At 37.2% G+C, this 27,165-nt stretch overlaps 2 protein-coding genes across 5 annotated transcripts in view; both read right to left on the reverse strand.

Annotated features, from left to right (window-relative positions):
- Nucleotides 1-21,406, reverse strand: part of GFM1 (G elongation factor mitochondrial 1) — a 43,905-nt gene extending 22,499 nt beyond the window's left edge. The window contains exons 1-11 of one of the 2 annotated variants that reach the window (XM_060011220.1): nucleotides 21,226-21,406; nucleotides 19,771-19,923; nucleotides 18,773-18,905; nucleotides 18,120-18,324; nucleotides 16,037-16,153; nucleotides 12,292-12,442; nucleotides 8,659-8,813; nucleotides 8,005-8,089; nucleotides 5,544-5,681; nucleotides 3,658-3,759; nucleotides 1,939-1,995 (exon numbers count right to left, since the gene is read on the reverse strand). In XM_060011220.1, the coding sequence (XP_059867203.1) occupies nucleotides 1,939-1,995; nucleotides 3,658-3,759; nucleotides 5,544-5,681; nucleotides 8,005-8,089; nucleotides 8,659-8,813; nucleotides 12,292-12,442; nucleotides 16,037-16,153; nucleotides 18,120-18,324; nucleotides 18,773-18,905; nucleotides 19,771-19,923; nucleotides 21,226-21,324 (1,395 nt within the window). In that variant the 5' untranslated portion in view covers nucleotides 21,325-21,406. Of the gene's footprint in view, nucleotides 1-1,938; nucleotides 1,996-3,657; nucleotides 3,760-5,543; nucleotides 5,682-8,004; nucleotides 8,090-8,658; nucleotides 8,814-12,291; nucleotides 12,443-16,036; nucleotides 16,154-18,119; nucleotides 18,325-18,772; nucleotides 18,906-19,770; nucleotides 19,924-20,721; nucleotides 21,007-21,225 lie in introns of those variants that run through there. The other variant, XM_060011221.1, reaches the window with a different exon arrangement.
- Nucleotides 21,407-26,433: 5,027 nt separating this feature from the next.
- The window catches only part of MLF1 (myeloid leukemia factor 1), a 35,261-nt gene continuing 34,529 nt past the window's right edge, over nucleotides 26,434-27,165 (reverse strand). For all 3 annotated transcript variants that reach the window (XR_009519186.1, XM_060010025.1, XM_060010024.1), the window contains one exon: nucleotides 26,434-26,555. Coding sequence is in view for 2 of the 3 variants with exons in the window: in XM_060010025.1 (XP_059866008.1) it covers nucleotides 26,450-26,555 (106 nt within the window). In the remaining variant the exon portion in view is untranslated. The remainder of the gene's footprint in view (nucleotides 26,556-27,165) is intronic.

Consider the following 27,165-nt stretch of genomic DNA (forward strand, 5'->3'; position numbering starts at 1 on the left):
TCGCCGCACATGCACAGCAACGAAGACCCAATGCAGCCAAAAAAAATTTTTTTTAATAAAATAAAATAAAAATGGAAGCTGAATGAAGAAAGGTAGTGGAGAGATGGGAAGAGAAAAAGAAGAGACAGGAGATATTTGAAACATGAGAGGGGCTCATTTTGCTGTTGCTGGCATTGAAGACAGGAGGAAGGGGGCTATGAGCAGCCTCTAGAAGCTACAAACAGCCCTCAGGTGACAGCAAGGAAATGAGGACCCCAGTCCTACAACAAGGAGCTGAATTCTACCAACAATTTGAGTAAGCAAGGAACTAAACTGTCCCCTAGAGCCTCCAAGAAAGAAACAACACAGCCTTGCCAATACTTGATTGTAGCCCATTAAGAACTGTGTCCGAATTGTGGCCTACACAACTGTAAAATAATACATCTGTGCTGTTTTAAGCCACTAAGTTTTTGCTAATTTCTTACAGCAGCAATAGAAAACTAACACGCCCCAATCACCAATATTAACAGCTATCACATGTGGCTGAAGATGTGTTATGTGTTTTGTATACGTCATCTCAAATTCTAACCACAAGGCTGCACGACAGAATTATCCATGTTTTACAGGTGAGGAAACTAGGTACAGACAAGTTGCTCAAGTCCACAGAGCTAGCTGGGCTTGAATCCTGGGTTAGTCTATCTCCAAAGTCTTTTCCCTTTTTCCTGCACTAGCCAGGGACTCTCAACTTACTAGAAGATCACCCCTGCCCCACTACTGAGAATCAGGGTTTTATGCAGTGATTTTATTATTTGATATATATTAATTCTCCAGGAAGCAGATAACCCCAAGACACCAAAAAACCTTTTGAATATTGATGCGTTTGATTTCCCTCCATGATTGTGAACTATCAACAGTTAAATGTCTTACATGAACTCTGGAGTTAGGAATAAAGAAGAAGAATATCTTTAACTTCTAGTCCTTCATCTTCTGAAGGGAAAAGCAACCAATCTGGCAAAGTACTTGGAGCAAACTGTGGCATCTCACTGTGGTAAGATGTAAAGCTCGCCTTTCAACTTTCTGAGGTAGAGTGACTGAACGTTTCCTGCCACCTCAACATTCTCTTTTCTATAATGAGAAGGGCCTGGAAAATCTCAGTTCCTCAAAATAGACGAAGTAGTTGCTGTTAATATATCCACAAGACAATAAATCAGAATACGTTCTGTAAATGATAGTATCCAGATGACAAGAAATCATAAAATGTTCACTCAATGCATGAATGAGTTAATGTCAATATATCACGTTAAAATGACTGTTATGAATGTAACTAACTTAAGAACTAAACAATTATGTTTCAAGATCAGGACTAATTCCAATGACAAGCAATGCATATGCAGAACCTATTCAAGCAATTTTGGCTAAAAAGCTAAATGACATCAAATCCAATCATAAAACTTTGTATTTGAAAGTGAGTCAAAACAGTCTTGTTTGAAGGCCTTCCATGTTATAGTCAGACATTTACTTCATAACTACCACAGATGTAGAGATGTATTATAATCCATGAGGCAATTAATCTAAGCAATATTTTAATATACTTTACAGTGAGGTTTTTCTGCAACTTAGGACAAATGCCTCAGTTGCCTCTCTTCCATCTCTTATGATCTGAATCTAGGAAGTTACTCACACTTAACACTCCACAGCCAATGATATACCTTTACTATAGTAAACAGTTATAAAGCACAGTCTCATGAATACTTTAATACCATCAACTTCTTCAAATATACTGTGAAGTACTTACTACTAATAGACTGGTAAATTTTAAAAGGTGATCTGAATACCGAAAGAGGAAATAGAGACCAAAAGACTGCTGGTTATCACAAGACACCATGTGCATTGTGGAGACAGACAAAAAAGAGCTCAAGTTTTTACTGTGATATACTGAGCGTTAAATCAAACTCCTACCTTGTTAGAAGGCTTCATTGCTATTGAAATGACAGGATCAGGAACATGAATTGACTCCTAAAATATTTTTCAAAGAACAGAGAAGAATTCAAATACAGTACCGTATGTGTCAGGGATGGATTAATTTTAATGTTCTCCTTTACAACAGAACAAAAGACAAATACTAGTCAACATCTTAGGGTAGACAAATATATCTTGGTCTGTTTTTCCTTAAATAAATGAATATATTAACATATATAGGTGTCCACTTATATGATCTCCTCCCTCCCAAAATAACAAAAATAAAGCATCTATTTACTTAACTGTTTAAGACCCTTAAGTTTGTTGACACTTTCAGTTTAACATAATCGTTACATATAATGAATTCAAATGCTCAGATGTGGAATACTTATTAGCTAGTGGCTACATCTGCTATAGCTATCTTCTGATAAGTTATTTAATCAAAATATACTGCCATCACTGATAAGAGAAGCAGAGAAAGGGACTAGATTCTTTATACATATGATATCTCATTTAATCAGTCACAACTCTGAGAGGCAGATGTTATTATCCCCATTTTACAAATAGAAGCATTAAAGGCTTGGCAAGAAGAATAACTAACTTGGCCAAGGGCCAGCAGGTAGCACAGGGCAGAGGTAAGACTGACCAGGGTCTATTTGCCTCAATGCCTGAGTACTTCCCACAACCTCCAGTCCCTTCATATTGGTAATGACAAGTTTAGAAAAAACCTTATCAATAATACTTGTCAAAAAGTCCCCTTATCTAGATCCCCCAAAAACCTTTACAGATTTATGATTTTTGTAGTGTCCTAACTTCACATGTAAAACCATAGACATTAGAGAGTATTTTATACAAAAAAGCTAAATTATAAAATTAAGAATTCATCATATGATACAGGAGCTATTATAGTGCTCATCTGTTATGTTGGACCAGTTCTTATATAAACAACCCACTGTAAATTCCTTCCCTGCAAATCACCTATACCCTGTGTACTCATATTCATCCTTTACTGAATGAATTCAGGAGAGGGAGCACCCTCATGAACACATGGTCATACTGTGCAAGAGCCTGCTGTCCTGTGGGGGCAAAAAGGGGAGGAGTAAAGGGGACTGAAAGGCGGGGACTGGAAGGTGGGAATTGCCCGAGCATGCTCTTCCCTTCAGTCTCCCTCAGTGATGAAAAGGGACCTATGAGTTCCACAAGGCAGGCTGTGTACAGTAAGTGGGACTGTCTAGTTGCATCCTGCCTGCAGGGCAGGGTTCTGTTCTGTCATGCTGCCCTGGAGTCTAGCCAAAATGTTACAGCCTGCTCTTACAGTTCTCTAGGGGATTGAGGGAAGGGTCCAAGCTCCAGCTGCCGAGTTAATAAGGAAGGAGCACTTGGCTGGGACTAGCCTGATGACGGTGACAGCAATTAGAGGTGTGTCCACAACGGGGAGGCACATCTCAGGGTAGGAGTCAGCGCTACACATGCCAGGTTACCTGGTGGAGATTTTCCCTCCATGCTAAACCCTGGAGAATGGTGGAATGATTTTACTACGAAAAACCAGGGAAGTTAGCTAACAGAGCACTTCTTTAGTTGACATTAAAAGAGCCATAACCAACCTACAGTTGATGCCCGTGGCACTCAATGAAAACTTCTGTGGTTGTTTTTCTGAAGTACTAAAACATAGACTTTTGAAACGCAAGTGATAAACAGCTTTGAAGTTAAATGACTTACCATAGAAAGGCCACTATTATCTTTGTTTGTGAATGTGTCTCCACTAGCACAGTCAATGCCAAACAATGCACAGATGTCTCCGGCAAACACTTCCTCAATATCCTAAATAAAGAATACAATATGACACTTGCAAGTAATACAAACCAGGACATCATAACTAAAAAGTAACTGCACAATGAACACATTGTACACAAACAAACGTGGCAGAATCTCACCATGAATTCCACGAAGAAGGAATTAGATAGAATCAATGCAACACCAACAATCAACCACGGCAAGATATGCCTTCAACAGGGCCCTTATTTAAACCACACCTCAACTGACAAGATTTTACTTTAAATGGAAACTCCGAGCTATGGCATCTTTACTTGGAGGATCTGCAGTACTGACGGAACACAGAACCTCACGGTTCTAAAGTTATTTCTATAGAATTAAAAAGCACGTAGTATAGAATGGATAAACAACAAGGTCTTACTGTATAGCACAGGGAACTATATTCAATATCCTGTGATAAACCATAATGGAAAAGAATATGAAAAAGAATGTATATATATGTATAACTGAGTCACTTTGCTGTACAGCAGTAATTAACACAACATTGTAATTCAACTATACTTCAATTAAGAAATAAATTTTAAAAAGATAAATTCAAAAAAATAAAAAATACAATTCTATCAGAAAGAAAAAAAGAAAAACAAACAAAAAACATGTAGTACTATATGTGCTGTCACAGTCCAACAATGAGATGTGTATGACAAAGGCATACAAGGAAAACCTGCAAAGGAAGTTTTGGAAAACAAAGGCAGGAGAATGGAGTCTACCGTACTTAAAATAATCTTAATTTCTCACAGATGCAGGCAGTTAAAAAAACACAGGAAATCTAAAAAAACACAAGAATAAAGCACTGGTTCCTCTAAACTTCCTAGTCTTTTTTATATTGACAGTTCATTAATAACAGCCGTGGCTGTGAATGAGCAAGTGTGTGTGTCTTGCTTTACTGGTTACACAGCTGTACGGATCTCCTAGCTTCTGGCCCATGAAAGAGCTGTAACAATCACTAATCCCTCTAGCCTGCCCCCTGCTGCCTATCTCAAAAAAGAGCAATGATGTCTAATTTTGAAAGACTGCCTGTTCATTTTCCAGGAGATAAAAAAGTTATGGCCACTGAAAATTTCTGAATGTCGTAACATTTTGCTTAGACTAATAAATTTCTCTAGGAATATAGAGCTGAATTGAGAAAGGGTGCAAGAAGGAGACAACCTCACACACTTGGTATTCCTGCCAAACCTTAACCCTATGGACCACAGAAGGCTAGGACAGATTCAGAGCCAATTCAAGGATTCAAGCCATAAGCCAAAGTTTATCTCCCAGACTAGACCTTCAGAGGTTTTAAATGCTCAGATGAATTCTGGCATCAATATGGCCCTTCTGGGGGTTGGTTCTACTTCCATATTTCAGGAAGTAAATCTACTGAACAATGTGGGAAGTTATGTATGAATTTATTACTCTCATTTACCTTTGAGAACCACAGTTCCACTGTGCTAAAAACCTATTATACTCTTCGTAAGGATAGCTCTTGAGGAAAGTGTTGAATCTTGTGCTCCGAATCTTAGGGAACTAATGTCCCTTTTCCTTAACCTTGGCCACTGAGGAAATACAGCTAACTCACAAATGGTGGTTTTAAATGTGTTCCTGACATTTGCTAATTTAGCCTACACCAAAGTGCCACATGAGAATTGTAGCCCACCTAACTAAAAAGGAAGAAGCTAGGAAAACACATTCAACTAGAAGTGATTTTCTTGTGGGGCTCAGGATACCAAGAAGGTAGATATATTTCACTTGCATTAGAGAAATTTCTCATCTCACAACAATGCCCAGGTACTCGCCTCCATCATGTCGGCATGCATGTGAACCAGCCGTTGCACCCGTACTTTCTTTCTCGTCCTCGTATTATAGATGGTATCACCCTTCTTCAACTGTCCTTGATAATTTCGAACATAAGTTAACTGTCCAAATCGACCTGCCTAGAAGTCAAGATTGGATAAGGTCAGAAAGAATGAAAAAGAAACACAGGAATCAAAATTAAGAGGAAAACTTCACAACTACCTTCAAATATCTGCTATCAGTTTTAGTAGTACAACTTATACACATGCTTCAGTTTGTTGTCATAAACTACTTTAATACTAGTTTTGAATATAGATAAGTTAAATGGTTATTCTTTGATATCAAAATCCAAGATACTACTTTTGCTTCCTCTAAGTTATTAGAAAAAGTTTTAAAATTTATATAATAAGGAAGTTATTCCATAAGTGCAGTTTAATACAAGAAGACATAAAAATAAGGTATAATTATTAGAAAGACAACAATGTTAGAGAAACTAACATTGTTAGTTAGACTACATGTTAGAGAAACTTTGAGAGTCACCTGGAAAGCTATACAAATAAGAGTTCTGTAAAGTGACTGAATATAAAATGAATAATCAAGGATCATTTCCTCCTGAATAGTAACACTAACTTATTAGGTAAGTATTTAAAAGTTGCCAATTCTTCCCATGTTAATTTCCAGGTTTAACACAATAGCAATAAAAATCAGAAGAGGAATTTTTAAACATTTTATTAGTGACTTTAATATTAGAAGAATGGATAAAAATAGAAAATAACTCTGATATAAGAATATATTAAATACTCCAAAACATAAACAGTATAAAACTAGCACAAATTAAACTGAACAGCCCATAGGGTATAGTATAAATATCTAAAATGTTTAATTAATTTGTCAATAGAAGATAAATGACACATGACAATCAATGAAAAAATATAACATTGTTCAAAAACTGGTAACTAGACAACTGGTCTTCTATTTGAAGGCAGAGGAAATACATTTAGATCCTACCTCACAGCATTCAGCAAAACAAATTCCAACTGGATTAACAATGAACAAAACAAGAAACCCCACCACAAAGAAGGAGAAAGAAAAGTAAATCTTTACAAAATATAATCAAAGAGGAAGATTTATAAGGTTAAAAATGAGATAATGACTAAAGACAAAGACTGATGTATTTGTCTATGTAAATTTTAAACTGCAAATTGTTTTTTAAAAAACTTTATTAGAGAAAGGCTCGTACAAATAAGTAAAACACTTTGACTCTAATTTTAAAAAAGGAAAGACAAAAGAAATAAAGAGGCAATTACAAAAGAGGAAATACAATTCCATAATGAATATATGGAAAAATGTTCTCTATTATTAGGAATTAAGGCAAGATGAAGTATTAAAATACTATTTTCATTTATGAAATCAGTAATGATTTTTAATAAACAATACTCAATGCTGATAAAGATTCACTGAAATAATCTAACATATACATTAATTCTGAGTATGAAAGCAATCTGGCAATATAAATCATTAAATATTAAAATATTTCATACCTGTTACTCAATAATTACAATTCTGAGGATCCTAAGAAAAATATTCCTAAATATATATTTTTAAAAGCTTTATGCATAAAAATTGTCACTGCAATGTTATTTCTACTTTTTAATTTAAAATTACTTTTTCTGGTTTTAGAAGTAATAAAAAAACATACTGTAAAAAGTTAAAAATAAAAACTAGGAAAAAGCCCTCCCCAATATAATTCCATCCCAGAAATAACCACTCTTTAACACTTTCAAATTATCCAACATTTTTCCCACTTAAAATATTATACACAGAAGCAATAACACAACAAAAAGCACACCCAGTCCCCAAATGTTGGTTTCTAATACCATTCACAATTAAAAGAAATCAGGGCTCTTAGAGAAATGGCTGATTCTAGGGCTGGGGCAGGGAATATACAACGTAAGCCTGGAGAATCCTGTAGTGCCAGAAAGTAAGCAAGTATTCAAAAAAGCAAAATACGGTGGAATGTCTAAGGGGCACAGAAGCCAAGTGAAACAGCTCCAATGGCCAAAACTGGTCAATCTGGCAACAAAATAAGTAACATACCACTGGATTATAACTCAAAGTACAAACTAAATATCCACGAGTCCATACTGATAAAAATAAATGATTGAATAAATAAATATATGGGGAGAAAAGACAATTCTCTTATACAGAAGAATCTCAAATAACTTACATAGATACTGCTCCCTCAAGGAGGAAGAAAATAATTCCCAGCCCTTAAGTGTGGGTTGTGCCCAGGAACCTTCTTCTAAAGAGTCAATATGGAACGGGGTAGAGGGGAAAGTAACTTTACAGTGGAGAAACCTGTAACCAAATATTTCCTAAGAGTCATTTTATAATAGGAATAAAAGCCTAACAGAAAAGAAAATTTCTATATATAGCAGTTAAATACATTAGAAAGCAACTTACCTCCAGTTTAAAAGCCAGGCCTACAAATGGATGGGAATTGTCTCTTTTGGGGTTCATTAAGATTTTGGTTTTCTCTTGTGAGTCACTTAAAATAAAAGAAATACACATTTATGAGATGCAATATTTCATATTTCTTTTATATCAATTTGTTTCATCAGAATATTATCTGAGAAGAAGCACATGTGCAGTAAACACTTCTGGGCTGATTCATAAGTGAAATTTCACTGAAAGGGATCAATAAGAATAACTTTTCTGGTCTTAATTACTGCATTGTGACAGGACCAGAGCAGAATAAAAAACACAAAAATAGTCTGGCAGAAAAAGAAAAATTATCAATGAGAACTTCAAAATTTTTGTTTCTTAAAGCATTAAAAAAAAATACAATTGGTTCCAAATGAGTAAATTTTCTAATGATGTAAACTTTGATAATGAAATAAATCATATTTCTAACTTACAAATAGAATATATGGGAAGGTATAATAAATATTTTTCTCTATGCCAAAATCGTTACCCAAATAGAAATGGAGATTGATTTTTGTAAATTATGGGGAAAAACCCACAATCACAACTACAAGAACCATTCTTAAATACTTTCCCAGTGCACAAATGTTAAAGTCTTTGTGCATAAATTAAAAATCAATTTCCAAGACTTACTCCTGATTGAGAATAGCATAATTTTGGACTTCAGATGGATTTGGGAGGTATTCTAAAACAGCATCTAAAAGAGGCTGAACTCCTTTGTTCTTCAAGGCGCTTCCCAAAAAGACAGGAGTAAATGACCTATTTAGAGTGGCTCTTCGAATTGCGAGCTACAAACGAAAAAAATTAATGATTAGTTTATCTTAAAGTTACATTTTGTGTTTCAGATCAATTACAAAGTGACAAATCAATGAAATGAATTGGTACTCTTTGGAGTACTGGCACTGGTGAAGACTGGAATCAGGTTCTCTATAACTTAAGATCAAAATACAAAAAAAGAAAAAAAAAGAAAAAAAAGAAAAAAGGCTATTTAACTTTCAACACTGCAATTGCTTTCAACACTCCTGGAATGTCACTAACTTTCAATTTGGCAAAAAAAAGAAAAAGATATATATATACACACATACATAGAAAATAAACACACACACAGAACAGTGTAAGCAGTATGTTAACAATTGTGTAAGATAGAGGGAACAGCAATACACACACACACACGTCTCTGGAAAGATACACCAGAAACTATTAACTGGCAACCTGTTTTAGGGACAGGGCAGAGAACTGGGCAGATGGGAGCCAGGTGGGAGACTTTTTCCTGTGTACCTTTGTATAGTTGTTAAATGTTTAAATGATATGAAAGTTTAAACGATATGAAAGTATCACCTATTAAAAAAACATTTAACTGATTTGTTTTCTTTTTTTAAAGGACATACATACAGGAAGCCAAACAGTACAAACTGCTCATAAATTAAGGGCTGTGATAGTAACAAGGCTCTAAAATAACGACCTCCTGGTCACGTCCCAACCCCTCGTGCAAGCACCGTCCATGTGTCCCAGCCTCATTCCTTACTGGCTACTGGCCTCAGAGGGAGCAGTGGACCTTTAGCTCTAGCAGCTGGAAGAGGCCAACAGCAGTGCTGTGCTGTGGCCACAACCCACCACTGCAGAAATATGCAGCTGCATACAATTATTTCTCAGTCCTCAGGAAAAACACAAAACTAGTTATCCTAAAAAGCTTAAAGCAAAACATTTATAACCACAATTTCTAAACATCACAATGAAAAGTAGGATAACAGCTGAGCACAATAAAAGGAGTATAAAAAGGAGAAAATAGGCATGGTAAGAAAGCAATTACTATTTGGAGCTATCTTAAAACACTTGCCTTTGCTGTTGCTAGGGACCAGAAATGGCTTGGTCACTAATCACTTAGGCTACCCTAGGCCACAACGTCAGGTCTTTGACTTTCCAACCCTCCCTATATGCAACAGTAGGAACATATGAATCTTACCACGCTTAACTTTACATCCACTGAATAGAGAAACACATGAGCATGGTTGATAAATAGAAAAAAGGAGAAATTAAAGCTAACCCTATACCAGCCTAGCAAAAGCTTTATTTTCCGGAAAATTTCCCTAACTTTTATAAGAATCACATTCACACTTGAAAACCGTTGCCTTTCCACTGTCACTAATAACAATATACCCAACAACAACATAGAAACTAAAGTACACCCATGTATCCTGGCAGAAAACAGTAAACATAGCAGGGCTAAAACTGTCCTCCTTATAAAGGCCTGCTTGCAAGGCTGGGCCCCTGGCTGAGGCCTGGGGATCTGGATTTCTGGGAGGTTCCCAGCATTCCCAGAACTGGTAAGACTGGTTCACTGTGCCTATACTGTGGTACAAACAATGTAATGTGTGCTAAACACCTACTTTCCTTCTGGGAGTCTGGGATTTGGTACATGCTAGGCTGCAGGTGTCTATGTGACCAGCCCCCAGTAAAACCTTGGCACTGAGTTTCTAATGAGTTTCCCTGGTAGACATCATTTCACAGGTGCACTCACAACTTTCCGCTGGAGGAAACAGGCAAGCACTGCAAGACTGCACTGGATGCCTGGGAGCTTACGCCTGGTTTCTTCTGGACTTCACCTCATGTGCCTTTGCCCTTTGCTGATTTTGCTTTGTATCCTTTCACTGTAATAAATCATAGCCATGAGTGTGATTATGTGCTGAGTCCTTACTCCTAGTGAATCACAGAATCTGACATATTCCCTTTCATAGATCGAAACCTAACTCTCTACTGTGGTTCCTGGGTTACGGTGCTTGACTTCAATTAAGGCCCAGACCTATACTTTCCTACGTGGTGCTCCTTACTCATCAGAGAGCTGAGGTGATAAGGCCTTTGTGAATGGTAAAGAACTCAAGCTATGAGATAAATTAGTAAGCATCTCAGCTTCAACAGGGTTCTTTCCTTGTGCATTTGATCTATAAACTCCCTGAGTGCAATGTCTTACACACAATAATTACTTGTCTGATCTCTGCTAAGGGCACCAAGTGGTTTGGCAAAATAAATATCAGTCTTTTTATGATTTTTATTTTTATGATAAAATATACATAACAAAATTGACTATCTTTACAATTTTTAAGTGTACAGTTCAGTGGCATCAAGTACATTCACATTGCTGTTACCACTATCCACCTCCAGAACTTTTCACCATCCCAAACTGAAACTCTGTACCCACTAAACTTCCCATTCTTCCCCCCACCAGCCCCTGGTAACCACTATTCTACTTTCTGTCTCTAGGAATTTGACTATTCTGGGTACCTCACAGAAGTGGAATCATACAATATTTGTCCTTTTATGTCCTTTTACGTCTGGCTTATTTCACTTAACGTCATGTCCTCAAGACGCACCCATACTGTAGCATGTATAAGAATCTGATTCCTTTTTAAAGCCAAAAAATACCCTCCATTGTATGAATATACCAATTTTGTTTATTCATCCATTGATGGACATTGGGTTGTTTCCAACTTTTGGCTATTGTGAATCACGCTGCTATCAACACTGGTGTACAAATATCTGAGTCCCTGCTTTCAATTCTTTTGGGTACACAGAAGTGGAATCGCTGGATCATACGGCAGTTCTAGGTTTAATTTTTGAGAAATCACCATACTGTTTTCCACAGTACATGCATCATTTTACATTCCCCAGCAATGCACAAGGGTTCCAATTTCTCCATATCCTCACCAACACTTATTTTGTTTTTTAAATAATAGTCATCCTAATAAGTAAAGTGGTATCTCATTGCGGTTTTGATTTGCTTTCCCTAATGATTAGTGATGCTGAGCATCTTTTCATGTGCTTATTGGCCATTTGTTATCTTCTATGGAGAACTTATCTTCTATTTACAAACTGAATACCAGTTTTAGGCAGGGATCTTCTCTTTATTTTTTAAGAGCTGAACAATCAAGTAAAAAAATCTATACAGCCTTCCAAATAGTACAACAGGGTACATTTCTAATTTATCTTCTTTCTTCTTAATAAGACTATGTCCAAGAGGTTGGCAGTGTAAGTATCTTTTTTCCTAGAACTATGACTCCTTTCCCATTTTACATAACTCACTACTTAAAAAAAGAGAATAATTTGCCATGTCAAATATTTTTTTAAGAAACCAATTATGTTAACAACTTTGCTCCGATTTCATTAATAAAACCCCTGCATAAAAGCACCATGTCCCTTCCCTGCAAAAAAAAAAACCCCAAAAGCCCTCTTTTGTCTCATTAATATAAGATTAATTTTGAGAGCACTTGCCTTTAAATCAGAAATTGAGGGAATTTTTTCTTCCAGAAACATCTCACCAAGTTGCTCATCTGAATTAGCAACACATTCAATCAGCTCCTGCCGGTGGTCAGCTGCCGCCGCCCTGAATTCTGCTGGAATTTCCCCGTATCGAACAACCTGACTAAAAGTAGAAATGTTTTATTTTGGTACTTTAAGAATATTCAGTTAAATTGTAAATCAACTATACTCCAATAAAGATTAATTTAAAAAAGAACATTCAATTAAACATATAAGCACCAATGAAAAAGATAAACTAATGGCCAAAATATTTTTTTTAGATAAGAGCTCTGATATATTTGCGTTAAAATCACAAATAAGAAAAATGTGAATCTTTAAAATTCAGAATAGTGGGCAAAATACTTTAAACAAGCAAAGTAAACTGCTCAAGGCTGTACTACTAGTAAACAGATGAGCCATGATTCAAAGCTAAAATGACTCCAAAACCCATGAGTACAGGTGACCTTTGAACAACACAGGTTTGAACTGCACAGGTCCACTTATACACGGATTTTTTTCAATAAACATGAAAAAATATGTGTATAACATTGTATACAAAACTTGTATTGAAGTGGACAGCCTATCATTATATAGGAATAAGATAAGTGATATTTAATATGAAATTAATGTGTTAGTTTTCTTACTGTTTTATAACTTTGCTTTCAAAGAATTATATCACCATACAGTACGCCTTTCTCACATAATTAAAGACACTGTGTATCATCACAAGTAATTTTTTTAAGTCACAATGCTTCCAATACTGTATTATGAATATGATTATATGATATGCCATAAAAAATTCTATAACGACTCATTCATTAGCATACAGACTAGGCTACTGCATTACATCAATTACACTAGGCTACCATAAAGCAATATAGTGCTGCTTCTTCCTTATCAATGTATGAATTGTTATACCTGTATATAAATATGAATTTCTTTTCATATTTTATCTTTTCATTTTTGATATCTAGTGTTAGTAATACATATAACATCTACAGTGCTTTGACTCATATAAGATTTTACTGATGTAGGTATTACTTTCCATATTGATAAATACAGTACAATACTATAAATGTATTTTCTCTTCCTTATGATTTTCTTTAACATTTTCTTTTCTCTAGCTTACTTTAAGAATACAACATGTAACATACAAAATATGTGTCAATCAACTGTGTTATAGGTAAGGCTTCCAGTCAACAGTAGGCTATTAGTAGTTAAGTTTTGGGGGAGTCAAAAGTTATACTTGGATTTTCAACTGCACGGGGGGATCAGCACCTCTAACCCCCACATTGTTCAATGGTCAACTGTACTTGAAAATTCTATTAACCAAATTAATCAGAATATCACAGTCAGGACTTCCCTGGTGGCACCGTGGTTAAGAATCTGCCTGCCAATACAGGGGACACGGGTTCGAGCCCTGGTCCGGGAAGATCCCACATGCCGCAGAGCAACTAAGCCCACGAGCCACAACTACTGAGCCTGTGCTCTAGAGCCCACAAGCCACAACTACCGAAGCCTGCACGCCTAGAGCCCGTGCTCCACAACAAGACAAGCCACCACAATGAGAAGCCTGCGCACCGCAAGGAGGAGTAGCCCCCACTCGCCACAACTAGAGAAAGCCCGCGTGCAGCAACAAAGACCCAATGTAGCCAAAAATAAATAAATTTATTAAAAACTCCATGTATCAGTAGTTTTCATAATCTTTAAAAAAAAAAAACAAAAGAAGAATATCACAGTCTCTGACAAGCAGGATTAGAGACTTGACTATTCCTTTTCATTAATAGCAATCTTTAACACAGAACACTCCATTCTGTAGTTTTAAAAAAAAAAAGGTTACTAATTATGACAGACTCTTCAACCTTGACCTCAGTTCTCCGTCCCTCTAGGGGCCAGACAGGTAAGAGTCACAAATAAAATACAAAACAGAGAAATGGATATACTTGATATTTAGAAACATCAGTCTTAACATTTTAAAAGGATTTCTTTAAAAATGGAATCTAACGTCGAAAAATAACAAGCTTTTCAGAAAACACATTCCTGGGGGGAAAAAAAAGGGAAAAGAAGCCAATTGCAAATAATTGCAAGTAGTCAGAAAATAATTCTTATTGTCCTAAAGAATGCTCTTCACAGCCTTCAGAATTTAATTTTTCCATTTTGGCAAGCTCCCTCCTTCTTAGTCTTTCACGTCAGAATCTTCCTTTCAAAATGTACATACCCAGTGGTCTAGGGCTGGGAAAGGGGGCAGGTATGTTAAGAAGTTCCACCTGGGCTTCCCTGGTGGCGCAGTGGTTGAGAGTCCGCCTGCCGATGCAGGGGACGCGGATCCGTGCCCCGGTCTGGGAAGATCCCACATGCTGTGGAGCGGCTAGGCCCTTGAGCCACGACCGCTGAGATTGAGCGTCCAGAGCCTGTGCTCCGCAACGGGAGAGACCACAACAGTGAGAGGCCCGTGGTTCTGATGTACAACAATGTTTAAAAGCCTCTGCTTCAGTAGGCAGAAACGTGTGCCCTGGTAATTCTGAGGAAGCAGATTTATTCATTTACTTAAAAATCTTTTTTGAGTCTCTATTTTGTACCAGACAGTTCTAGGGCTGGGTACACAGCAGCAAATAAACCTGATAAAAATCCTTGTCCCTTACATTCTAAGGAGTGAGAGAGAAACTTTGTTGTCATTACTTAGTTGTCAAACAAAAAGTAAGAGTGAGAAATGCCTTGTCCACTGAATAGGCTTGATCTTTTTCCCTACCTACAAGACAGTCGATAAGGATAAATTCTATATAGTTAACTGATCACAATGCCTTTCACCCACCTGCCAGACCAGCAATCTCAGTTCCATAGCAGAAACAGGAAACCCCTAATAAAGGACCTTCGGAGAGAACTGCCGGGCTACTGGGTCCACGCTTCAGAACAAAGGTTCATTTATGACTCCCCAAATTGTCTAGAATAGTGCCACTCAAACTGTGGTCTGCAGACCTGAAACATCAGCACCACTTGGGAGCTTTCCAGAAATGCAAACTCCAGGCCCACCCTACAGCTACTGAATTAGAATCTCTGAAGGTGAATCCAGAGATTTGTGTTTTAATAAGCTCTCTAGGTGACTTTTCTGAATGCCATGGTTTGATAACCACTGCGCAGTTACAATGCTTTGTGTGCAAAGGTCTCTTCAAAAGTTGGTTGACAGACCAAAACCATTTCAAAAGTTACCAATTTGCTTTTTGTATTGCCTAAACCACAGGTATACAAGTTTTAACTTCTTTTATATATTAATCTTTTTATTTTTGTAATCCCATGAAGTAGGTAGAGGAAATATTTATGATCCCTATTTTCTTCCCAGTTTTTATAATAATATCCAGAACATAGTAGCTGTTCCAGAAAAGTCTACAGAATGAAAGAATACATGGATGAATGCATGAACAAGTAGAAAAAGAGATATTACATCATTAGCCCAAGCTGAAGGTCTCCTTTCACCACACCGTGTATATCATAATGCGATATAAATATATCATCCAAAGAGTAACATACTCTCCCTTGGAATGAATACTAAGCAAAATGGGGAGTAACCAGGATTAAAAGCATTAAAACAAAATCATCTTAGAGGATATTCTTCCAGCCACATTTCAAAAAGAAGTTTATATTTAAAGCACTCATCCTTTTCCTTCTCTTTGATACTTTTTAAAATATGATTTTAATAGAATAGTATATTTTTAACACTTACCCAAAGTCTCCATCAAAATAGATGGCTCGTTCCTCAATAAGATCTATAATACCTTTAAAATCACCCTCCAAACCAATGGGTAATTGCACAAATGCTGCATTATGACTTAGTTTAGACCTGAAAAATAAAAATACATGTTTACCCCTTTTTTTCTCCCCAAATCCCTTTGAAATGACAAAACAAATATAAAAAGAAATCAATGGCAGATCTGTGGAAGTGATCAGCAGGTCAGAGCGGAGGATACAAAAGCATTTGGGAACAGACTGACAGCCAAACTCACTGTGCTCAGGAAGCCTCAACCCTATTCGGGCAACAAAAAGAACTGTAAGATACGTATTTTCCCATCAGATCCCCAGAATACCCTGGATCAGAAACAGAAGAGGGAAAAACAGGTCATTGAGTGGTTGGCCAGGAAATTAAAGCATAGTGGGATAATTGTATCCACATCTCATTCTTGGATCAGCTGACTCTAGTGAAGCTGAGTATAGCTATCTGAAAAGGAAGTTCCTTAGGGGGAAAACCCTTAGAGTGGGTATTAAAGTCAGACACTCATCATCGGCCTGTACCCTCAATCAGGCACAACCACCGAAGAGAAATCACACTCACTGGCAGGGATTTACACTCAAGTAGAAATATGCTCTAGCTAACTATGCTCTAGATTCTAGGTACCCATCTATAACTATGGATAGATAACTAAGAACCACCAAATATCTGAAGGAAATCAATAGCTTGCAAGAGAGGTGAAATTAAGAAATAGTACTAACCTCCAAGGAGAAAGTTACTAGAAGAAAATAAAATGTAAAGATCTAAAAAGGAATTACCTCTATTAATAAAGATGTCACAATAAAAGGGAAAGTTTATAGAAATTAACTACATAACTGCTGGGATTAAAAAGAACAAAAAACAGGCTAAATAACAGAAGGGATGCAGATGAATACCAGATTAGTGAGTTGGAAGACTGACCTCAAAAATTCTCTCATAACCCAGTGAAAAATTAGGAGACAGAAAGTATGAGAAAGTATGGTAGAAAAGTTAAGACACAGAGGCCAGATTCAGAAGTTTCAAGATCTGTTTAATGGGAGCTACAGAATGAGGTAACAGGTAAAAGGGAGTGGTGCAAAGAAAGAACCAAAGTAGTCAAATAAATGCTGAAAGAGAATCTGCCTGGAATTCAGGAAAAGACTTGGTGCAAAGAGACCATCTATTGCCAACCACAAGTAAAATATAACTAGAAAAAAAAAGTGAAAACGTTTCGTTATCCCAAGAAAGTATTACAAATGCCCAATAAAGAAATATTTCACTCTCATGTTCTCAAAAACATCACTTCCATCAGAGAGCACACAGCAATACTGTCAGTTAAAGTTCCTCAACACGGTATTTTTTGTCATCAGACACATCATTCTTAGTCTCTCCACTACCACAAACCTTACTGCCTACATCCATCAGCTCTGCCATGTGAAACTTGGGTAGGAACTCTACCGCTACATTTACAGATCTACAAAAGGTGAAAAGTGAAACTCCGACTCTTTTCAAAGGCTGTGTGAAACGCGTAGTATTGTGCAAAATGTAAAATCGTATCAGTACCACTGGATTATGTCTGATTCAGAAAGGAAGTATTGCTGTTGTCTTAACAAATATGTTAACAAAGAAAAGCAAGCGAATATAGCGTACTAATTTAAGTCATTAATTAAAATTCCTCAAATGAAGGTTAAAATTGAAGATAATCCTCTAGCTTTGTCTAAATAAATGCACAGTACTTTTAGAATCTACCCTAGATTATAACTTCTCTAATTAGAGCAAAACACTACAAATTGCCAGATGGTTTTCTGAATTCACCTTCAATCTCCCTAAAATTTAAGTCATATTTCTTCCATTTTACAGAGAAAGTAGTTGATGAAATCACATCACAAACCAAACTACGGACCTTAGTGTTCCATTTACTGTAAGTCATACACATAGATGAATTTTAAAAAGGGAAAAAAAATTTAAGGGGATAAAGCTTAATGACACTGAGTTAACTGTCCTTCTGGATGTGAGGCTTGTTATCCAGATCATCACCCCGCTCTGTTCTAAGGTTCAGTACCTCATTTGCTGCAGGGCCCGGGCTGGGTTGGAGCCCATTCGGTCGAGTTTGTTAATGAAAGTTAGAAATGGAACACTGTAGCGCTTCATCTGACGATTAACAGTCATGGTCTGGCACTGCACCCCTCCAACGGCGCACAGAACAAGGATGGCGCCATCCAGCACCCTCAGGGCTCTTTCAACTTCTATTGTGAAGTCCACGTGCCCTAAATGAGACAGAGAACTGTGTCGGGGTCTTAAAAAGCAGTATGAATTTTTACAACATGTACAAGTAAAAGTTCTTCTATCTCTGATCATTACGTATGTCTTCTAAATAAAATATGAACTCCTTAAACCACCAATACTGTTCACTTACCATAAGGTTCAGGGGCTCAACAAAATCACTTCAAAAGATACTAGGGCATGGGCATCTTTGGAATCAGCTGCAACATGTAAAAGGCAAGAACATTCCTATTCACAATTTCTTTGCACTATTTTTCAAAGAAACCACTTAAAGATGAAGTATTCTAGGTCCCAAGTCAGATTTCTCTAATAGGGAATTCACAGTCACACTTTTGAGTATTATTTTGTACTCAAAAATGAGCTAGATCACGGTAAAGAACTAAATATGCCACTGCCAAAACAAGCTGCAATAAAACCAAGAACTTAGCTCACCAGGAGTATCTATAATGTTGATATTGACATCTTTCCACATGGTATAGGTGGCCGCTGACTGAATAGTGATTCCTCTTTGTCTTTCTAGTTCCATGGAATCCATGACAGCACCAACTCCATCTTTACCTTTTACCTAAACACAAGCACAGCAATTCAGATTTCTCTGTCCCTGCATTCCAAGAAGGAAAGAAACCTTCACAGATGGAACCAGAACACAGATAGTTAACTGATGCAATTTTCAGAGAAACCTAATTGTCAAACCATATCATCTCATGGAGTAGAAAATTGATTACAGGTTTTGCCCTCTATTAACCCTAACCCTTTTTTCATTGCCATTTTTAGCAGCTGCTACCACTGAGCATTACCTGGTCTTAGAGCCATCCTTGCTCCCTCTGCACTGTTCCTGCCCACCAGCCCTGTGTTAGTCTGTGAGCAGATATGCAGAGAAGAGATTTTTCCCTGCTGTGTTTCTTGTGGACTTTGAGGTCTGGGTGGGAAGAATTCAGCTTTTAAAGTCTGTGATTTAATGAGCTGATCTTCATCTGAAGTAACATTTTTAAGTGGAGAGTTGAATTACTCAATAATATGTAATGTAATGTCTTCAGGAGAGTTTCAAGATTTTCTAAAATAATTCTTTCCTGACATATGTATTTTTAAACTATTAAACTCATTTTAAACCCTTTTTCCACTTAACATTATAAACATCTCTCCATAACATTTAAAAGTATGTAAACATTATTTTAATGGCTGCTTAAGGGTACATCATACTGACTTAACATTCTTAAAAAACAGCCTACTCAGTATACCCACAGTGATGGTCTCTAGAAAGATTCCTCAGAGCAACATTTCAAGCCAACCTGATCTATCCATTTTGTGACTCTGATTAAAGATCCACTGTTACCATTCTTTTAATCTTTCAGGTTTGTAAAGTTTCTTAAATCCTTATAAAACAATTAAAACCAGGGTCAAACTAATGGCATCAACCATGAACCACATACCTCATGCATTTTTGCAATTCTGCCAGTGTAGTAAAGCACTCGTTCTGTTAATGTAGTTTTCCCAGAATCAATGTGAGCTGAGATTCCAATATTTCGTATCTTCTCATTAGGTATCACCCCTGATGAACACCATCGGCAAATCTTCCAATTAGCCTGAAAAAATAAGGGAGCTCAATTCAATGCACTTTTCATGAGAAAACAGTGGACAATTAGAAAGGGTTTAGTGGACATCTTTCCTCCAAGAAATCTCAATGGACACAAAACGTCATATATGATTGTCTGAAAAGGCAAAAGAAGGAATGTCTCAACCTGAAACTCCTGTAACCAAAGAAGAGGTTGCAAGAGAGAACAGAAAAGACATACTCTTAAAAATAAATAAATAAGTCAGAAAAGATATATTCAAATTAATTAATTAAATAAATAAAAGGGAACAGATACTTTTACCGGATGGCACAAGTTTGAAAATATACACTGGGGCTGATAAAATCAGAAAAACTGCTCCCAACAACTACTTTAAAAGGAAATATAGTTTTTACTCTAAATTTTACTTTTTTTTCCCCTTCCTCCTTACTGTAGTTCACAGCTAGCAAGGACGTTTGCGGACTTATATGCTCTATGCAGTGGTGCCAATAGCTTCAAGGCAGCCCACAAAAGGTCTCCAATTCCTTTCCACCCCCAAACAATTAGTAACATTAAAACAACAACAACAACTTTATTTTACTCTGGTGGTGATGGGGAATCCTGCATTTATGGAAACAAGACACCATATAAATCTCTCTATATAGGACTGCCCATCCAAAATGCACTGCAGCCACTTCTGGGAAAAGGGAAGAACTTGGAAAACCTGGGTAAAATGGAATCTGGGTGATCGGCACTTGGTTGATTAAATCCCACCGATATCAGCGAGCAAAGCAAAGGAGGTTTGCATGACAGGAAAGGCTCAACTCCTACCTAATCCTAGTCCACTCTGCTCCCCGCGCCCCGCACAAAAGGCAGACACAGAACCAAAGAAAGGTACTGGGAGGGTCGGGCTCCAAATCAAACAACCCAGGGTCAGCTGAAAGAGGGATCAGTCAGGCCAACGACACTCTGTAATGAAAAGAGCACGGCATAACGAGTCAGAAGCCCTGGACACACTAATTTTTCTCGAGTGAAGGTTGTCTCGACCTTCACTCCAGTCACCTCTCCTCTCTAAGTTATACCAAAAATAAGACGCTTAACCGTAAATCGGAGGCCGCCGAACCTCCCAGCGCACCGAGACGCTGCTCATTAATAACCAGCAGCTGTGCAGATACCGAGGGGCTTTTCAGCGCTGAGGTAGACAGCTCACATTCGGAGCTGTCAGTAAGGAGGTGCCAGCGAGGGTAGGAGTGTCACTTCCTCCCTGGCTCCGGACACACCGCAAGGTCCCGGGGACAGTCCGTGGTGCGGTGTCGCCCTGCCGGACTCCACTACCTGCTTCCATTGCCAGCACAGGGCGGTGGGGACCCGCGGGAGCGGCCGGCTCTCCACAGCCGCGGCGGCGGCGGCGGCGGCGGTTCCCAGCAGCCTCATGGCTAGCGCAGAACAGACGCGAACTCCCCGCAGCTCCGGCTCTGCCCGGCAACCAGCACCACTACTACAGGCGTTCACAGGCACGCCGGCAAACAGTGCCGGAAGAGGACTTCACGTGCGAAGCATGAGAGGGCGGGGAGAAAAAAAGAGAGAGGGAGAAGCTTCCGGTTCTCAGAGCCGAGCAGCACCCTCCGCTGCCAGGGTGCCCTCTGCCGACTAGGAAGAGGAAGTGCAGTCACTTTGCGGAGCTAATCAGGGTTTTGGCACGCTACCAGAAAGATGCAGCCTTTAAACGTGGTTGTTTTCCCCATACAGCAGAGTGCAGAGACGTTTATAATAGAATTTACGTTAAAAAAATGCAAAATTGTTATCTATGCTACTACAGAAATATGAAAAAATAATTGATCTATAGGATGACCTGTAAAGAACATGGAAAAATAATGAACTATCTACAAGTGCTTTTTCTCCTTTCAAAATGTTTCACCTTTGTTCTATGTTAAACATTATATGTCCAGTCCTATAGAAGACAGCATCCTTGAGGATTCCACTTGGATCTCTTAGAGGCATCTCGAACTTAATATGTCCAAAAAGGAGCTAATGATCTTCCACCAAAACCTTCTTCTGCAGTCTTCATCCGATAAATGGAAACTCCGTTCTTTGAGTTGCCCAGACCAAAAATGTCACTTTGAACCACTCTTTGACTCTGCTGGTCTAGTCTGTCAGCATATGCTATGGGAACTACGTTCAAAAATAGATCCAGAATCGGCAGCTTCTCTCCACCTCTCAAAGCGCTGCTATCTCGAGGGAATTACTGTAATAGCCTAACTGACCTTACTGCTTCTGCCCTGCGACTACTCAGTCTATTCCCAGCACAGTAACTAAAGGGATCCTTTTAAGCCTGGCCATGTCATTTTTCTACTGAAATCACTCAACTAGTGAATTCACTGTTGCTGTCATCTCTACTTTTGTGTAGGCTTGAAATTTTTCATAACTAATTTTTTTAATCTGAAATTTTTAATGACCTTAAAAATTTAAATAAATTAAAAAAAATTAACCTTCAGAATAAGCACCTACATTACAAGGTCTTGCTTGAGCAGCCACACCAGTGTAACTCTACGTCACTTGCTCATTTTCCTCCAGACACATTGGCCTCCTTGCTGATCCTCACATGACCAGAGCCTGTGCTCTCCTCTGGATACCAGCATGGCTCTTTCCCTTACCTTCTTCTCTCTGTTCAAATATCCTCTATCAGTGAGGTGTTCCCTGACCAACTCTTCTAAAAACAGCAAGCTCTTCCCTATGTTCCTGCACTGCTTCATTTTCCTTCAGAGCTCTTCTTAGATACACCCAGACATTTTACATAGCTGTCTGTTGTCTGACTCTCCCAATGAGAATGTAAGTTCCACAAGGACAGTGATTTGGTTTTGTTAATTGCTGTACCCCCTGCTGTGCTAGGTGCTCAATAAATATTTGTTAAATGAATAAGATCAAATAAATGGAAATCAGAGTAAATTACAGAATACAAGGAAAGAAAAACCAGAGATTCAATGATGAATTTTGTACTTATTTTTTGTATATCATCCATGTATTAATTTTTAGTAAAGGATTTACTTTGATGAATCAATCCATTAATGTTGAATACTTTTAAGTAAACTTTTTTATTTGTAGGCTTTCAAAAATTTAGTCTTTATAAGTCTATGTATTTGTTTAAAATATGTAAATTAAATAATAATTATGTAAATAGTAATAACATTAAGGTTTTACTTTAATTTTAAGATATAATTATGATAAATAAAAAAGTGTATCTGGGGCTTCCCTGGTGGCGCAGTGGTTGAGAGTCCGCCTGCCGATGCAGGGGACACGGGTTCGTGCCCCGGTCCGGGAAGATCCCACATGCCACGGAGCAGCTGGGCCCGTGAGCCATGGCCGCTGAGCCTGCGCGTCTGGAGCCTGTGCTCCGTAACGGAAGAGGCCACAACAGTGAGAGGCCCGCGTACCGAAAAAAAAAAAAAAAAAAGTGTATCTGTTACTTTTGAAATTACTTTTTGAAATTACCACTTTAACAAACTAAGTTTCCTGAAGTAAAAATTCATACTCATTGTCCTCTGTGTGTGTGTATATATATATTCATATTTTTCTGTAATTATTATACCAAGTATATTCTTAATTATTTTTATTAATCACCAGTTTTAACCAAAGTAATAAACTTGTTTTCTCCACAGAGGAAACTAGAGGACAAAAGGCCAAGAACTGTCTAGCTAAATTTTTATATGGGTATACATTATAGATTACTTCTGTTAGGTTTTAAAGTGGCAAAATACACATACATTATATCATTCAAAGCAGTTACACATTCTATTAATTCATAGTCATTTTATAACTTTGCTATAACTTTGCCAGGTATATGTTATAACTTTTATATCTTATCTTTATAAGAATAAAGATCAATTCAGTGAAGGTCCTGATTCACTGCAGTAAGGGTCTAGGTCAAACATCAGTAGAATCTCCAAATTGCCCGAGCCCGACTAGCCTAAGACCATTGCCTTAGTCCATTCAGGCAGCTATAACAAAAATACCATAGATGGGGTGACTTGTAAACAACAGAAATTTATTTCTCATAGATCTGCAAGGTGGGATCAAGATCAAGGTTCCAGGAGATTCAGTGTCTGGTGTGTCCCACATCCTGGTTCATAGGCAGCCAACTTCTCACTGTGTGGGCACAAGGCAGAAAGGGTGGAGGAGCTCTCTAGGGTCCCTTTTACAAAGGCATTAATCCCATTCATGAGGGCTCCACTCTCATAACCTAATCACCTCCCAAAGGCCCCACCTCCAAACACCATCACATTGCCACACGTAGGGCACCATCTGATACCAATGTGCTCCTGCCACTGCCCTGTAACAATAAAAGATAATGAAGTCCTAAAGATAAATAATGAAAACCTATCACTGAGACTGAAAGTTACCAGGAAAATCACTAAAGTAGCAAGGAGCCTAAGTTTTCAACTTGGACTTATTGTCAAGGCCACATTCACAAAATAGTTAATATCCTTACATTCCCCAAGGACCCAGCGTTCCAGAAAGATCAGTGGTTGTCAATAAAGAAAAAATAACATGTGAACTACAAGCTATGGCGAGCCTTCTTTTTTATACTAGTTGACTTCAGAATGAAGATAAAAATAAAATCTGAAAAAAGTTAATTTCAGCATCGTGTGAACATAAAGAATTAACACTTAATCTCCAGATGTCACATATTTTGTAAGTGGCCCCTTAGGAAGCACTGTGGCATAGGAGGAAATATATATCTAATTCAATTTTAATTTGATTTCTACAGTAAACAAATTGAGAAGAAAAAAGCATCTATGAATTCTCTGTTATATGAAGCATAGAAGTTATAGTGTTTTAAGTACAATTATTTATTAAAATGTGTTTTCATATTTGAATATAATGATTCAAGTTAACTTCAGTGTAATAATTTAGGCAAAAGGAGAATAATTACAGTGTCTACCGGGATTTTGCTCTGTCTAGGGAATTTATGCAGAAGTGTTATTTCAAATGGATGCCTTATGATAACTTCCCAGTATGTAATAGTATGTTATTAGTATACTAAATTATCCATAAGAGGAAAATTTTAACATCTTTAATACTTGCTCAATTGCTTTCCATTATAAAAATGAATTGACACATATGCATCTTATTTTAGTGACTAATTAAAGGCATGAAACACTGACTAGTAAAATTAACAGGATATGATATAGAAAATTAGATGAGTATAAGCACAATCACACAATTCTACTTCCAAAATTTAAAAGGGAAGATATTAGGATTATATAGAGTGATAATCGATTGTTTTTCCCCCCCTTGAAACAACAAAAACTTAAAAGTTAAGATTATATATTCTCACAAACTTCATGCCTAACTTTATAAAAACAGATTAATGCTCGCATTCTAGAATGAAAAAAACCCAAGAGCTGAATTTTTAAATAGTATACTTAAAAAGGGAACAATTGAATTATTAAGTACCTTGCTCAAACACACTTCACCTGTCTAAGAAATTTTGAGACAATCAATCATTCAGGTTTGCAGAATACCAAATGCATTTTTCTAAATGTCACAAAAAGGCCGAGCAGAGTTTCTCCAAGGACACTGCAACTTTAGAATGTTAACCGTGGAGATAGATTAAGCTGTCTGTGAGAAAGGAGAACAGAAATATGCTACCTTAAGATGTTAAAGAGAAAGGTCAATATAAAGTCTGTCGAATGTTGAAAATGTAACACAGAACAAAAAAAGAATACACTGTATAAAGAAACGATAAGAAAATTCGTGTATATTAACAATTTAAAATCTCTTTGAAAAGGAACTATTTGATTATTCTTTATGTTCTTTATCAAAACAATAACTAATTTTTTGTAAAAGAGTACTAGTATAGTTTTGCTTTATTTAAAAAAATTCTTGGGCTTCCCTGGCGGCACAATGGTTGAGAGTCTGCCTGCCGATGCAGGCGACACGGGTTTGTGCTCCGGTCCAGGAAGATCCCACATGCGGCGAAGCGGCTGGGCCCGTGAGCCATGGCCGCTGAGCCTGCGCGTCCGGAGCCTGTGCTCCGCAACGGGAGAGGCCACAACAGTGAGAGGCCCGCATACAGCAAAAAAAAAAAAAAAAATTCTTTAAGCTAGCTGGCTACGTAACACATTATAAAATTTGAGCTAAATAATTTTAACCTTTGTAAACATCACCCTATTATAGTGTTAGTAAAAATTGAGACTATTTTTTTTACAGTTTATTCTTTTAACTAATTTTATATGATAGAACAGCTAGCTGTACATTCAATCTTGAATGTATAGGGGAATACATAGCCAATAGGAAAATAATTGTGAAAGCAAAATCAGCATGTGTTATGTTTTAAAGAGTGTCATAGAATGTTTAACAGCTTGCACTATTGAACATTAAAGTTTTATTCCTAAAATAGGGACAATATAAAGCTAGCACTTCCAAGAAAATTCAGAAGAAAGTTGCTAAGAACACAGTATTGATTTAATAACAAGCAATTGGTCTTAGGTGTATTACTCAGCACCATTACTTTCTCTGTTCAAACAACCAAAACTAAACAAATCAAGTGCAATGCTATTTATTTTTTGTTGATTTTCATAGGTGATCCTTTGATGTTGAGTTTATCCACATAAACATTTGATCTTCTTCCACGTTCAATGGCTGGACTTTGATGCAGTTTCTCCCTGAGAAATATACATGTGAACATTAATACCATTTTTTAAATGGTCATTAAAAAAATCAATACAAACATGATACAGACCACTGTAATTTAAGGTGAGTTTTATCTTAAAGGTTCCTTAATAGCTTTGAAAAACATATGGCAGACTATTTCACTTAACATTTAAGAAAGCAACAGCTGCTTTCCTGAGATAGATTTAACTGTTTACCGTTGAACCATGCTGTCCAACATGGTAGCCACTAGCCACATCGTTTACATTTAAATTAATTAAAATAAAATAAAAATTAAAAATTCAGTTCCTCAGCTGCATTGTTTACATTTCAAGTGTGATTCAATAGCCACGTGGGGCTACTGGCTACCATATTGGACAGTACAGATGCATAACATTTTCGTCATTGCAAAAAATCATTTCAGAAAGTTCTATTGGACAGTGCTGGTTTACAGAAAATGCCACTGATAGGCCATAAATTTATAGATCATCTATAAAGAGCATGCTTTTCTCTAACTGGGACCTGGATTTCATAGTCAAACTTAGCACTGTTAGGTTTTTATCAATAAGCTTTTCAAAGTGAGACAAATACTATCTAAAATTAATATGAGAGCAAGATTTCTAA

Source organism: Delphinus delphis, chromosome 4, assembly GCF_949987515.2.
Source record: "Delphinus delphis chromosome 4, mDelDel1.2, whole genome shotgun sequence".
NCBI lineage: Eukaryota > Metazoa > Chordata > Mammalia > Artiodactyla > Delphinidae > Delphinus > Delphinus delphis.